The 16,555-nt window shown below is 41.5% G+C and overlaps 1 protein-coding gene across 1 annotated transcript in view; it reads right to left on the reverse strand.

Moving 5' to 3' along the window:
• The window catches only part of MAP1LC3A (microtubule associated protein 1 light chain 3 alpha), a 165,101-nt gene that overhangs the window by 6,345 nt on the left and 142,201 nt on the right, over window positions 1-16,555 (reverse strand). Inside the window, exon 3 of the mRNA XM_069243812.1 lies at window positions 406-512. Coding sequence (XP_069099913.1) covers window positions 406-512 — 107 coding nt within the window. The remainder of the gene's footprint in view (window positions 1-405; window positions 513-16,555) is intronic.

The raw sequence follows: 16,555 nt of genomic DNA on the forward strand, positions 1-16,555 counted from the left end.
TTCCAAACATTTGCTTGAGGTAATTTTCATTGCTGTCTCTCTGTTCGATTCTCCCTCCCGACTACCTCTGGGGACAGCAATTTGAAGGGTACTTTCTCTGTTCTTCTGAGAACACTACTTGTAATAATAGCTTGATGTATTCGTATCCTGAGGGAGATTAAATGACTGTGTACAGACAGGGCCAATTCTGTATATGTAATCCTTTTGTGATATTCCAAATAAAAAAGATTTAACTCCAAATCACACTCAAGCTGAATACACACACCGGAGTAAAGTACTGAACTCAACCACATTCAAAAGGGCTTACTAATTGGAAACAGTTCTGGAATTCGTTTTGACGTTGCCCATTAGCTGAGTACCAATAAAATTGTCATGAAAAGGACAGAGTATATTTGTCACACTCACCTGATTATTTTCACCAGCTCACACATATTAACATGGTCAGGGACTAGAAATTTGGTCTTATCCAGGACTGGCAGCTGCTTCTCCCCCTTGTACCTTTCAATGATTACCTGTTGGGAGAAAAATAAGTTCAATGTTTCATATTCTTGTCTGGCACATGTGCAATAGGTAGGACCCTGGGTTGGTAACAGAAAGTGGTGGTGAATGAAAGGTTACAAAAATATAATACCACAATCCCAGAAATGGCACAAGCACCAATCACCAGTAACCTGCACAAAAACATTGGTGTGCCTCTCTGTGGCCAGTTGGTGCAATCGAAATGGCTGCATGAACCATGTATTTGACAGAACCAGATCGCCAGCCACTTTCCAGAACTACTCATCAAACTTAACCGCTTTGAAAACTATGCGCACTGCAACACATTGGATTTGCGCTGATGAGGGTTAAGCCTCTTTAACAATGTATTTCCATTTAATTTACTTTCTTTACTTACTTCTTATATGGACCAAACTCTCAGCGACTTGTCTAAAAAATGTACGAGAGTCACTAACGTGATGATCAAAGGCATGGTTGTGATTGTTTTTTTTTGGAATGTTGGTCACTTGACTACAGAACTGCTTAAAGTTTTAAATTATGCCCTTCTAAGCCACTATTCAAACTCGTCTCTACTGAAACAAGATTAGTATCATTAGGAACGCTCACCCTATAAACCATTATCAATTATAAATGTAGTCTCTGGCATCTTTTGTACAATGCTCAGAAATATAAGACTGCATGAGTGATTCTTTCAGAAGAAGTGTATTTCTGCCTCAAAGACTGTAAAACATGACTATTTTTCTTAGATAGTTTGGACTTCAGAATAACTTGTTTCAAATGGAACGGAAATACATATTTTTCACGTTCTTCCATAAAATGGCAAAAGCTGGGCCGAGTCATGTGTAAGAAGGATAACATTACTTTAACATTCAGTTTACGGCTTGTAGTGACAACCATTTGTAAGCTGTACACTCACCTCCGGACTGCTTTAGATGTGGACTTTTAAAGTTTTTATTTGTGGGTCAAGTTTTGGTTTCAAGAGTGATGTACTTACTACTCCTGACCACCCACATTACCCCAAATCCACAAAGCACAGGCATATGCACTCCTGCTTAGATTATTTCTTTCTTCAGCATCAGTTTCACACAATACTGAAACAGCACTACTGGGTACAGGACATATTTTTTACCAGAATAACCTGTAAATCTCCGTTGCAATGCAACGGATCTCTAATTTACTTGAGATAGAGCTATTGACAATGTAAATTCATAACTGGACATTTCTTGCCACATAAATTGGTTAACCCTGCCTCATAATTTCATCTTTTCCTGCCACATAATTCCAGTGGCCCTGCATATAACTAAAGCACTTCCATTTACATTCTTCCTACATCTGCAGCAAAAAATGAAAATGTTGCCATTTAGCATTCAAATTTAAATCTGCCATGATAATACAAATAAAATACCTATTTCACCATCCCACCATCAAAGTTACTGGCTGGCACAATTCCCCCCAAAAAAGACACAAGACAGCCACAGATAAGAAATACACTAGAAGGGTCAACCAAAAATATCAAGTGTTCAAACAGTCATAGTAATAAGGATGCCAAGTTGGCCAGAATCATGACAATAATTGCAATAAGGAGAGATTATTAAAACATATACAATTATCATATAAATCTTTATCAGAAATAAACTTTTGGCATTAGACTGTAATGCTCAAAACACCCCCTGAAAGGCACAATAGCAAAAGTATAATTTGTAAGAAACATGGTCATGTAACCATATTGTTAGCCCCTAGAGGGCATAACCCCATGAAACTAACAGGTGAAAGTAGTGCAGTGTAACCATATACTTAGCCCCTACAGGGTGGTTTAGGGCTAGCCCTCCTACTGCAATGATATTACAAACAAGTCCTTTAAAACAAAACTTCGCCCACAGACGTTCTAGCAATGAGAAAGCTTAAAATACACTGAATGGTGGAAGGGGTTATTATTTTGAGGCCCCCACAAACCCTTTGTGGGCACCCAGAGATGATGTAGACAGAAAGAGTGCTTTGAAGGTGGTCCCATTGGCCTAGGGCCACCACAGGCTGAGTTATAAGCAAAAATGTTTTGTAAAAGTAATGCCCTGCAAAGCATTATGGGCTGAGTTTTCACGCCACCAATATAATAAATAACAGGTTGACTGCACTGCTCAGAACAGCCCCTAGAGAACACCACAATAACAAGAGCATTGGTAAGAATCATGGTCATGTAACCATAAGTCAACCGCTAGAGAACATAACCAAAAAAATTGAATGGGAGAAAGTAATGCCGTGTAACTATATATTTAGCCTCAGAGGACCTAGGGCCAGATGTACGAAAGGATTTTACCCATTCTGTGTCTATGGGAAAAAGCTTTCGTACATATGGCCCCTAGTGCATTACACATTTTTAAGGCTAGCAGAACTATTACAATGATATTACAAACAAGGCCCATAAAGCATAACTTCTACCAGCTGTAAAACAAAAGTTCCAGCTATGAGAGAGCTTACAAAGCTAATGAATGGTGGTAAGGGTTATTATCTTGGAGTCCCCACTAACATATTGTGGGGTCCCAGAGATGTTGACAGAAAGAGCCTGTTGTGGTGAATGTTTTGAGGATGGTCCCATTGTCGTAGCACCACCACAGGCTAAGTTATGAGCAAATATTTTTAGTAAAAATTATGCCCTGCAAAGCATTATGGGGCAAGTTTCTGTGTCACAAATATTTTAGTATGTTGATATGTCTGTAATGCTTAGAACAGCCCCTAGAGGACACCACAATGAAAATAGCATTTGTAAGAAACATGGTCATGTAACTATATAGTTAGTCCCTAGAGAGCATACCCACACAAAAAGAAAATTGCAATAAATAATGCAGTGTAACCATGTATTTAGCCCCTAGAGAACAAAGTGCATTATACATTTCCAGGGGTAGCAGGCCTATAGCAATGATATTACAAACAAAGCCCTTAACAAAAGACAAGCTACTCCTAGATATTAAGCAAAAGTTCCAGCCACAAGACTGTTTAAAAAGACACTGAATGGTGGGAGGGTTTATTATTTTGGGGTCCCCGCTAACCTAGTGTGAGGACCCAGAAATGGCCTAGACAGAAAGAGTCCTGAACGTTTTGGTGGTGATCCCATTATCCTAGGACCACCACAGGCTGAGTTAAGAGCAAAACTGTTTTGTAAATGTAATGCCCTGCAAAGCATTATGGGGCGAGTGTCCTGAGTCCATTCAATATTGTGGTATTGGCTCTCCTGCTGTGTCGGGAAAGCCGCTTTTCGAGTATTTCTGTTTTACATACTGCATTTACCAATTTCAAGTGTTTTAAGGGGAGAGCCACAAGAAATGACTCTGATAAGGTAACTGTGAACAATGTGACCAGCGCTCCAATACTGCTGATTGAGTTCACTCTATTGCGCCTGTTCACGCTGTGAGTGCCATGACTGCATGAAGCACGAAGGGGAGAGACAAAAGAAAAAAATAGTTTGCCCACGCTGAAATATATCACCAATCATGCAATAATCCATGTAAGGGCAGTCTGCAAGGTGTGGCAAAAACAGCCTCAGGGCGGGACAAACCTAATGCATTTACCAATGACATCAAGTGATTTTTGAAAGGCAAGCCCAGGAAGGAATGAAAGTGATGGGCATGAGAATGGCATGGTTAAAAGCCCATAATACTTACACAACAGGTCAAAGCGCTCAACCTAAAAATGAAGGACAACCTTATTATAAAATTTCAAAATATAAAGTATTTGAAGGCTAGAACTGGTGTAGCAGTGTAACTAATGTAATGTTCTCTGTTTATTAATCTGAGGCTACCAAGAGTTTCAAAAAGAAGATACAGAACAGAGACACAATATGGATTTTTTTTTAATAACTAACTCATGCTGAATCCCTGCAAGTAAATGAACTGCAGTCCTACATTAACATAGGGTGCTTCGAACAAACTCTGCTTGGCTTAAACCAAAACACTTTTTCTGTTACATAAAGGTACGTCATCACATCAAGGTCTTAGTTATTTGTACATTTACTCTGGATTACATGCTAATTGCATCAACAAGTGACCTTCCATCCAGTGCTTAATTTGTGCTTGTTGTTTCCGGTGCTGAGCACCGGCACTTATTTTTGAGGGCTGGTCTTATCCTTCTGTCTCAAGCATTTGCTGCGAGCAAAAGACACATATGGGAAATACGGAGGAAGGGGAAAGAAAAAAAGCGTAACAAAGGGAGAAAGTAGAAAGTTGCTAGAGGGCGCTGAAGGGGCAGGCAGTGGCTGTAAATGGATTGAAGAGACTCGAGATGGCTTCAGGATTACGCTGCCTCAGTAATACGTGTTCCCACATTTAATTGCAGCAGCCGCATGTTTAAGAGGAGGGCATTGGGCACCGGCACGTTTTTATTTACAAATTAAGCACTGCTTACATCAAATGTGAGATACGGGTGACGCTGCAATATGGCTGCCGCTCATATCTTTGGGGACCTTAAGCAACTGAGGTATAACACATATGGACAATTTACTGAGTTACCAGGAGAACCATATGAGTGCGTTGGTAACAATGTGTGGGGGGAGGGAAAGAGAATAGAAGAGGGAATGAGAAGAGGATGGAAATGGAAGTGACAGTGGAAGTGGGGGTCAGTGTGGCAACTGCAGAAAAGGCAAGAAGCCAAAAATCGAAGTGAGAACGTGTCCAGAAGGCAACAACTGAACATGTTGAAGGTTAGAGATAAAGAAGCCAAAATGCACACAAGGTACTGAGGATTCCTTTCACGCAACCTAAACTGTAAAGGGACAGAGTCCTGTGGGGGATGGAGTGGAGAGAACTAGGGGCCAAGGCCCCCTAGCATTTGGGGACTGAGCAGGAGACGTGGCTACCGCCCCATTTCACTGCTACCTTTCCCATCCAGGGTCATCAAAAAGGCCATCAACACACAGCTGCACAAGCACATCGAGGACAACAACATCCTGAAAATCCCCCAATCAGGTTTCAGAAACAACCACAGAATGGAGACCGCAATCCTCGCCGCCACAGATGACATCCGCTTGCTCCTCGACCATGGCCGTACAGCAGCCCTCATCCTGGTGGACATATCGGCAGCCTTCAACATGGTTTCGCACCACACCCTCTGCTCCGGACTCCAGGCAGCTGGCATCTGCAGAAAGGTCGTACAATGGATATGCTCCTTCCTGTCTGGCAGAACACGGAGTTAGACTCCCGCCTCACCTGTCAGAACAACGGAGATCAGCTGCAGAGTTCTACAGGTCTCCTCCCTGAGCCCCACACTCCAACATCCACATGGCCCCGCTCACATGCATCGTCAGGAACCAGGGACTGAACATAGTCTCCTACGCCGACGACACCTTGCTGATCATCTCATTGACCTAAAACCCCACTACTGCCAAGAAGAATTTCCACAACGGGATGGAAGCCATCGCCGCCTGGATGAAGGACAGCTGCCTCAAGCTCAACTCTGACAAGACCGAGATCCTCATCCTGAGACCCTCCACATCTGCCTGGGATGTTTGCTGGTGGTCAGACACCCTCCGCACCCCACACCCCCAACAAACTACGCACGCAATCTCGGTTTCATCCTGGATTCATCGCTCACCATGACCCACAAAGTCAACTCAGTCGCAACTTCCTGTTTTCACACACTCCAACTGCTCTAGAAGATCGCCAAAAGGACTGCGGCAGAACTGTAACGCATGCTCTGGTTACCATATTGCAATGCCCTCTACACTGGTACCACCCAAAAGAACCTGAAGAAACTACAGTACATCCAAAACACTTCTGCCAGACTCATCCTGGATAGTCCTCGCCGCAAATACATCACCAACCACCTTAGAGACCTCCACTGGCTTCCTGTTGAGAAAAAAATAAACTTCAAACTCCTTGTCCACACATCCAAGGCTTAGACCTACCTACCTCAACCACCGCATCATCTTCTACTCCCCCACCAGACCTCTCCACTCAACAGGCACTAGCCACCGTACCCCGCATACGGAAGACCTCGGCTGGAGGAAGGCCCTTTGCCTACCCTGCAGCAAACAGCTGGAACACCCTGCACCTCAGGCAGTCACCATCATTACCTCAATTCAGAAAGGACCTTAAAACCTGGCTCTCCAACTGAAGCAGAGAGGACAAACCCCCTCAGCGCCTTGAGACCCTTACGGTGAGTAGTTGTGCTCTATGAATCCTGATTTGACTTGATCAAACTGTGACAGAGTAGCTGCAATCTCATACTATAACACAATAAGGCTGCAAGACAAAGGCGGTCCAGACAGGGGAAATCCGGCAGGAAACCGCCGGATCCCCTTTTCTGACCGCAGCTTTACCGTTGCGGTCAGAATGGGCAGGGAAGCACCGCCAGCCTGTTGGCGGTGCTTCCGTGGTCATCCACCCTGGCGGTCGATGACCGCCAGGGTTGGAATGACCCCCAAAATGTCTAAGGGGAGTTGCATACAACTCTATTTACTTGTTAATATCACTAGTCTTTCCTGAAATAACACACAAAGGTATTTCAGAATAAGCAACATACCACAAGTGCGTGAATACAATTGATTAGTATGACAATATCCATGGAGTTTGCACAGGGGTTGCAATGCAGAGTTCTATCGGCTGCAGTCAGATGGATATATTTTTTAATTCTGCTTACATGTATTTAATATAAACTGCTAATTCTTTGCAAGAAGAAAATTATTATTGCAGATTGTATTCGTGCTCATGCAGATCCTTAACTTTAGAAAAAGTCTTTTTGTTATTCTTACTTGCTATAGCTGTTGACTCTTCTGTTTCATGTTTTGCTGGCAAAGATTCGTTTCTAAATGGTAGGGTATTTTACCCAATCTGGCAGGACAACCATTTAAAAACAATTAAAGATGAAGGATGGAATGTTTGCAAATGTGTAAGCCACTCCCAATTGACTGGCCTGCATCACAGTCCATCTTTTTAATGCTTATCAAGAGACTGCCAGAGGTTGATATTTTTCCATCACTTTTCGTCATTTATTGTGACTCCTAGGCGCTACTTATATGTCCATACACGGGACTTTTGCCGTGGTATGCAAGCTGCATCTCATTGATGTGGCCCAACAAGGCTGAAACCGGAATGGGGTTGCTTGTGTTTCCGTTCAAAGGGGATGTAACTTACATGCTTTGAAGTCAAGCAGCAGCAAAGCTCGACCACAGACCTTAAGGACACACCAAAAAACGAATTACTCCTAACATTTTGTATTTTATTCCTCAGAAACAAATATGGATCCTGAAATAGCATCAAGCCTCTATCCAAATTGAGTTAAAACTGTTTATATATGTATTGTCTATAATTTTTAAAGTACAAACAAATGCCAGTGGTACAGCTTGTATGTGCAGCAAACATCAAGACAGACATAAATTACATAATTTACAAGACCACAATTGTAACATTAGATTTCGAAATCACTAACCCACATAAAATCAATAAAGCAAATACCAAAATAAAGTAAAATAATCTACCTTTCACTGACGGACAGCAAACAATTAAAGTAATGTACATTAAACAGATAAAGTACACCCAGGAGACGAGAGAGAATTACACTACCGCAAAATACTTGGGTCCATATTTTTACTTTTTTTTTACGCCACATTTGCGTTTTTTGATTTTGCGTCAAAAAACGACGCTAATGCGGCGCTAAAAAAGTATAAATATGGGCCTTGGTTTTGAAATGAGTGTACTAGGACAGATAGCATGTTATTCAACAAATGTATCAAAGGAAACATGCACGCGTCATGTTTGATCAACGTGCTGGGGCGGAAAGAAAGTTACTCAATGCATTTTATAAAGGAAAAATGCACACTCCATGGTTGCAGAGCTCAATTTGTAGACATGTCTGCTGGTTGTGGTAACAGGAACATTCTCAGCACGTCTGAGCCAGCCAGTGTCTGATCGTGTATGGTAAATCCCGAAGTCTACCCTTTGACCATAGTCCCCAAAACCGCTTTCACAGAACTGCCACAAATGGAGCAGTCACTGAGTTAATGTTTTATGACTCAGGGCTATTATATCTTGTGATATCTATGCACCACTACTGCTCTCAATGTTCAGACCTGTTAAATAATTGATGTCCGTGTGTGCCCTTTCAGTGGAGAAGCACCAATCCCAGCCACAAAGGTCTATCTGAGTACACAAGAGGAGAGAGGAGTTGTTGGTGTAATGGGTGGGAAATAGGTCAGGATGCTGCGTCATGCACTGGATCCTCCTGGTCCACTGATGCATTTCCTGCATTCTGAATTATGCAGGTTCAGCTATGGCACTCGGCTCGACCCAGAGCTGCCTACCCATCCCGCTGTTCAAGACAAGGGTCTTTGTCATAAAAAAAAGAAAATATTCAATTTACGTTTCTTCACTTCCATCTGCAGGTATACTATAGAAAAGTCAAGTTCCCTAGGAAATCTGCATCCATGTATTCTATATAAAATTCTAGTTCCTTAACAAATCAGTACCCCGTCAATAATGGCTTCAGAATAGTTATGCAAATCCCCAGTGTGTATCCAGGATTTGTGGAAGAGCTGGTCTAAACTTTAGGTACTTGGCCAAGGGCAGAGGATTCAAGTTAAGGAAGGGGACTAGGGTGTGTCGATAGGTTCCGGTCCACACTGACAGAGTGAAACATACAACTATACTTTAACTCTGTTTCACAGTTCTTGTCCAGCCCTGAAGATTTTTCCACACTTGCCAGCTCATGAAAGAATAGACATGCAAGATTAAGTATAGTACTGAAGGAATCTGGCGTTTTGGGTGATTTACTAAATACAAAATCATCAACCAACAACTAGTTTTAGAGTCTCTTTCCCCTCCAGTTGGTACTTATGCCTACAATAAACTTTTAACTCCATTGTTGTGTCAGCCCTGGACCATCAATGCACAACTGCCAATGATAAATTATTGAGATAGGCTAAGAAACTGCATTCTCTACCTTGACCAGCTAAAACCTTGGAGTGGAAATGAGGTAAAACGGTGGTTCCCAACCTTTTTACTTCGATGGACGCCCACTTTATCATTACTGGAACCCGGGGACCTCCACTAAGTCATTACTGAAAGCTGGGGACCTAATCTGTTAATATTATTTCATTTTCTAAGCAGTCACGGTCCCCCTGAGGAGGCTTCGCGGACCTCCAGGAGTCCCCGGACCACAGGTTGGAAACCACTGATCTATTCCAGGGCAATGCCTGTAGTCCACAGATGTCTGCAGTCTGTGAATGAGTGTCCACTGATAGGTCTCTCTCAAAGAGCAAGGCGATGGCCCCATTATCCAATCTACACAGCAAGTTATTCCAGTACCAGCAGAGTGACTGTTTCAATGAGCAAACAAGACTGAAGTCTAATTAGATGGAGATCTACAAGTTTGGGCCAATTAGTTTAATCTTTTTGCTTAGTTTACTTATTTATTCACTGGGTGTTGACTGCACTTGTCAGGGATACCTACTGCTTAGAGTAGATACAGAGTGGGTTTTGGGTCCACCCCTTTCAACCCCTTGCTTTCTTTGATTAGCCTGTTTCAGCCATTAGTTTGCGAACTGTTGATGTATTGGCTCAGGACAATGGAGCTTTCATCTTTCACTAATGCAATTGGCTGTACCATTCCATCTCCACTCCTGTACTTACATTTAACTGCATGGGGGCATTACTTTACAACTTCAACCCTTTGTGTTTTCTGCTTGCTGACTCCCATGTGCTTCATTCTTATGTGCCAACAGTACACGTCTTAGCACATAAAACAAAGACCTATTGACGTTGTCAAAGCTTTTTTTCCAGTCACCATTTTGACTGCTGCCAAACATTCCAGTGAACTGAAACAATTGAATTTTATATTTGTAAAGCACAGATGAATTACCTCAGGAAAGAGGTTTCCAGGAGCTAAATTAAAAAACAAAGTCCAAGGCTGGGGCACAATTTAGAGAAGGACAGCAATCAGACAGTCAGTAAAAAGAAATGTCTTCAGGAGCTGTCTAAATATAATTTTCGCTCCCTGTGATCACAAAACACGATTTAAGGTGTTTTAGTAACAATACAAGTAACAGACCGCCTGCCTGTTCTAGGTCTTTTGAAAGTGGGAACTGTGACCAAACACATAGATTACGATCTCAGTGTATGAGGGGAGGCATACCAAGAAAAAAGAGAAATTATACAGAATTGCTCCTTGTTTATTGAGATGGATGATTTTTTCTTGAGACTTAGAATTAATAAAGGACTCCAATAGTTTATTCTTAAAAGGACCAGTGCTTGAACCAGGTCCTTCCTAGATGATGCCAGGAGAAAGTAATTTTCCTGATAATGTACAACAGGTGGAAACCAGCAGCACAAATATTCACGTGGTGCACAATAGATAGATCAGAGTCCACAAGCATCCCCAAGTTGTGTGCTAGTTTCATTAGAACAGACACTTCCCTCATCACTTGCGACCACCAGTCTAGAGAGGTCTTGTGCCATTGGCACTAAAAAACACAACTTCTGTTGTGCAGCCTTTAAGAATGAGAGAGAAGGTATGGGGCGGACTCAAGTGTGATAAAAGGGGTCCCAGAACGGGCGATCAGGATAACCACACCAAATAATACATTTCTAGACATTCACTTATACCTGTTAAGACAGATAACTATTTGCTGTTAAGGTCTGTAATTCTGGAACAAATGAAATCCCAGTGCAGGGATGGAATGGGATAGGGCGGATTACAGATCCAACAGCTATTCTTGAACCAGATCCAGAATCTTGACCAAACACCGCTAATCCGTCCTGCTTGTGTGTTGGTGAAGTGTGCTAGGACCTGAACACAACAAAGTTTCCAGCACATCGTCACTATGTGTCTAAGTGAGTCGTCTTAGGTTTGAGGGGATGCAAATGTCGAATTTAAAAAACATCAATTCTAGCCAGCATGGTTTTGTCGCCGACCAGGATGGTGGTATAGCTTTGAGCTCGGCACCAGGTGAATCTTTTCAGGATTGGCCGCTGTAGAGCGAACGCTACATCGAAAAAACAACACCATGATGCATCGGAAAAGCGGAGTCATTAGGAGTGCATTTCTCAACCACTTTGTCGTCTAAACACTGACAACTGGCTCTGAGGATTACATAGGTTTAATGCTGAGGCCACACTTACCAGTTTAGGCGGAGTTTCACGTGTGCTTTTCATTCTTCCCCCTAAGACTACTTTCACTGTGCACATCAACAAAGAGATGTCATAATAAATCCCCTGAATTTCTATCACTACTGCGGACTTAATTAACCATTTTCATTTATCGTTCTCTTATCTATATGGAGTTTTCGCTGTAAAATTCTTTGGCCTCACAGGAACTGTTTTCCACATGTCACAGATATCTTTTTACATACATTACTTCCTCTCAAAACTTTTCTATGTAATAGCACTGGTTGGTACGTTATGCAATCTTTCGTAAAACATACCACCTTCATTGCAAACCTCATTAAGAAGCCCCTGCAAAGTTGTTTAATTATTGAAGGCAATGTGAATGTGAGGTTATAATCTGCAATTTTTACTACCCAATGAGATGTACATTTTGGTCAGCTTTGATACAACAGAATCATCAATTGGCCTCTCTCAGTATTGGACTACGCCTTGAAAGACATGGAAGAGTCTGCCATCCAGAAATTGGATAGTGTTCTTACAATGAATTCAAAGTCATCCACGTCCACTAGGATCAAATAAAAGACCTAAAAAAGATCCCCCCCTTCTCTGGTTGTCATCCTCTATCTCAATAGAAGTAATACTTGAAGAAATATGTGCCTTAAAACCTTTCATGGAACAAAGAGACCCTACTTTACAGCACCTATATGATAAATGGTCATCTTTAGACTCAAGAACAAAAGATTGACAACCTACATGATATTCCGTCACGCATAACTTGTTTGGAATCAGAAATCTCAGCACTTAAAAAGTACACAGAAGACTTTGAAAACTGTAACCTAAAGAATAATCTCCAAATTTACAGCCTTCCTGAAGGTACTGAAGGTTCTGATCACATTGCTGAAGGTACTGAAGGTTCTGATCACATTGCTTTTTTGCAATAATTTCCTCTACAACTCCTAGACTTACCTTCTACTACAGTCTTCAACATTCAAAGAGCTCATAGACTTGGTTCAAAGGTTTCAACCAACCCGAGAGGAGTCATTTTGTTGGTTCTACAATATACAGGGAGTGCAGAATTATAAGGCAAGTTGTATTTTTGAGGATTAATTTTATTATTGAACAACAACAATGTTCTCAATGAACCCAAAAAACTCATTAATATCAAAGCTGAATATTTTTGGAAGTAGTTTTTAGTTTGTTTTTAGTTTTAGCTATGTTAGGGGGATATCTGTGTGTGCAGGTGACTATTACTGTGCATAATTATTAGGCAACTTAACAAAAAACAAATATATACCCATTTCAATTATTTATTATTACCAGTGAAACCAATATAACATCTCAACATTCACAAATATACATTTCTGACATTCAAAAACAAAACAAAAACAAATCAGTGACCAATATAGCCACCTTTCTTTGCAAGGACACTCAAAAGCCTGCCATCCATGGATTCTGTCAGTGTTTTGATCTGTTCACCATCAACATTGCGTGCAGCAGCAACCACAGCCTCCCAGACACTGTTCAGAGAGGTGTACTGTTTTCCCTCCTTGTAAATCTCACATTTGATGATGGACCACAGGTTCTCAATGGGGTTCAGATCAGGTGAACAAGGAGGCCATGTCATTAGATTTCCTTCTTTTATACCCTTTCTTGCCAGCCACGCTGTGGAGTACTTGGACGCGTGTGATGGAGCATTGTCCTGCATGAAAATCATGTTTTTCTTGAAGGATGCAGACTTCTTCCTGTACCACTGCTTGAAGAAGGTGTCTACCAGGAACTGGCAGTAGGACTGGGAGTTGAGCTTGACTCCATCCTCAACCCGAAAAGGCCCCACAAGCTCATCTTTGATGATACCAGCCCAAACCAGTACTCCACCTCCACCTTGCTGGCGTCTGAGTCGGACTGGAGCTCTCTGCCCTTTACCAATCCAGCCACGGGCCCATCCATCTGGCCCATCAAGACTCACTCTCATTTCATCAGTCCATAAAACCTTAGAAAATCAGTCTTGAGATATTTCTTGGCCCAGTCTTGACGTTTCAGCTTGTGTGTCTTGTTCAGTGGTGGTCATCTTTCAGCCTTTCTTACCTTGGCCATGTCTCTGAGTATTGCACACCTTGTGCTTTTGGGCACTCCAGTGATGTTGCCGCTCTGAAATATGGCCAAACTGGTGGCAAGTGGCATCGTGGCAGCTGCACGCTTGACTTTTCTCAGTTCATGGGCAGTTATTTTGCGCCTTGGTTTTTCCACACGCTTCTTGCGACCCTGTTGACTATTTTGAATGAAACGCTTGATTGTTCGATGATCACGCTTCAGAAGCTTTGCAATTTTAAGAGTGCTGCATCCCTCTGCAAGATATCTCACTATTTTTGACTTTTCTGAGCCTGTCAAGTCCTTCTTTTGACCCATTTTGCCAAAGGAAAGGAAGTTGCCTAATAATTATGCACACCTGATATAGGGTGTTGATGTCATTAGACCACACCCCTTCTCATTACAGAGATGCACATCACCTAATATGCTTAATTGGTAGTAGGCTTTCGAGCCTATACAGCTTGGAGTAAGACAACATGCATAAAGAGGATGATGTGGTCAAAATACTCATTTGCCTAATAATTCTGCACTCCCTGTACTGATCTACAAGTCATTAATGCTGTTAATACTAGGAAACAAATAATATGGCCAGAATGCAGGCTTTATTTCACTCAGGATGTAACAAAAGTCACAGCAGATGGTTGAAAGCAATTCTTAGACATAAGACCCACTCTCAGAGCCATGAATGCCTGATTTGGCCTACTTCACCCTTATCTATTCAAGGTGACTAATAAAAATAAGACAACTACTTATGATGACCCTGCTGTTCTCAAGAAGTTTCTTCAGCAACATGAAGAAGAAGAGATGGAGTACTCAATCTCTTAATTCTGCATGTCCTCATATGTTTCATCACACTGAAATTATTTGTGTCTTTTATTTCATATGTTCTATATATTATGAGTTCTCATATTTTCTGCAATCCATTCTAATGATATTTCTTCTCTCTCCCTTTTCTCATATAGATTTTAGTTTCTTGCGTCTAACTCCTTTCATGGTCCCATTCCATATGATGTTCTAAAGCATTCCCTATCTGTCTGACCCATCTTTGGAGTGAAATTGTTGTCACAGTCGTCTTTTGGTGCTGCCCCTCCCCCTTCACACCAATTGTATTTGTAGGTAACTTTCTCAGTCATCATTTGTTTGATATATACTGCCTCTTCTTCTCCTTTGTATTATCTCTCTCCCTGATCTACTTCCTTTCCTTCTCCTATCACATTGCCCTGCCCGTAATCAACTTTACTTCCTTTTCTGCCTCTTCCTTTTCTTCTTCCTCACTCCAGCTGATGTATGTTTTGCTGGTTCAATTTTAATTTATCAAAGTTGTGTTATTAATTACTATGTTAGACATAAATACTGCACATACTTTTCATTGAGTATTAAAGGTATGCACAGATTTATATCTTCTTTTTTCACCACATTCAGGCAGATGGGGTTTCCAAAACTCATTACTCTTAGATAAAAAATGTACATCTCAATTTCAAGAGTCTACACAGGAATTATTCGCTATTAATAATGCAAAAGACTCCTCCTGTCCAATGATTTGGTATTCTTTTAAGGCAACAGCTTGTGGTTATATCAATAAAGTGTCTCACATCAAAAGAAACTTCTGGAAACCCAATCGAACAACCTTTTAGATAACATTAAAAAATTAGAATACGCATTCTACCACTTAAAACAATGAAGTCACCTTACAGGAACTAATTGATGTAAAACTAAAATTCAATGGTCTAACCACCAATGCTGCTTATACATATTTACTAAAGAGCAGTGAAAGTTATTCCTGAGGTCAAAATGAGATGGGGAAACTACTAGCGAATTACTGAAAATTTAAAAAAGACCACACAAAAATTGAATCTCTTATTAATACCAAAGGAGATGCCCTTATTAAAATATGCAATTATTCTAATGAATTTGATCAATTTTATAAAAATGTGTTCACTCCAGAAACGAATCCATCTGCATCAGACATATCTAAATTCTTTCAGACTAACGATCCGCCCCAAGCTCCTCATGTCCATTTCAACTCGCCAGCAAAATATAGGGCCAGATGTAGCAACTTCCGAATCGCAAATGCGGATGCAGAATGGTGTCTCAAACACAGTCTGCGACTCGCTATGGGGTCGCAAAGACCCACCTCATAAATATTAATGAGGTGGGTAGCATTTTGCGATCCCATAAGGAGTCCCTGCACTCACAGGGATTGTGGCCTGCTGAAGTCAGCAGACCTCCATGTCTGTGAATGCTTTTTAAATGAAGCAGTTTTTTTTTTTATTTTGCATCCCGTTTTCCTTAAAGGAAAACGAGTTTCAAAATCAAAAAAATAACGAAACCATTTGGTTTCGTTTTTTCAGAGTAGGCAGTGGTCCAGTGGACCACTGCCTGCTCTGAAAAAACCTTTTGGGCAACATTCACAAAGGGGAAGGGGTCCCATGGGGACCCCTTCCCTTTTGCGAATGAGTTACCACCAGTGTGACACTGGTGGTAACTGCGAATTGCTTTGCGACCGCATTCGCGGTTACAAAGCAATTCTGCATTGCGATGCGAGTCGCAAATAGGAAGGGAACACCCCTTCCTATTTGCGAGTCGCATTCACAATTTGCGCGTCGGTACCAACTCGCTAATTGTGAATGTGCATCGCAGAAGGCTGTTTGCATGGTGCAAACTGCGATTTTCGCAGTTTGCACCATGCAAACAGCTTACTACAGCTGGACCATATTTCCTTAACTGACATCACTAAAGCAAGAAAGGGAAAGTCCCCTAGGCTGGATGGCTTCACCACAGAATTTTATGCTCATTTTGAAAAAATTCTTCTTCTGCGTCTTCAACTTATTTAATTCTTTCATTAAGCAAGACACTTCTCAAGGCACCTTTCAGGATGCTAT

This window comes from Pleurodeles waltl, chromosome 7, assembly GCF_031143425.1.
Source record: "Pleurodeles waltl isolate 20211129_DDA chromosome 7, aPleWal1.hap1.20221129, whole genome shotgun sequence".
Classification (NCBI taxonomy): domain Eukaryota; kingdom Metazoa; phylum Chordata; class Amphibia; order Caudata; family Salamandridae; genus Pleurodeles; species Pleurodeles waltl.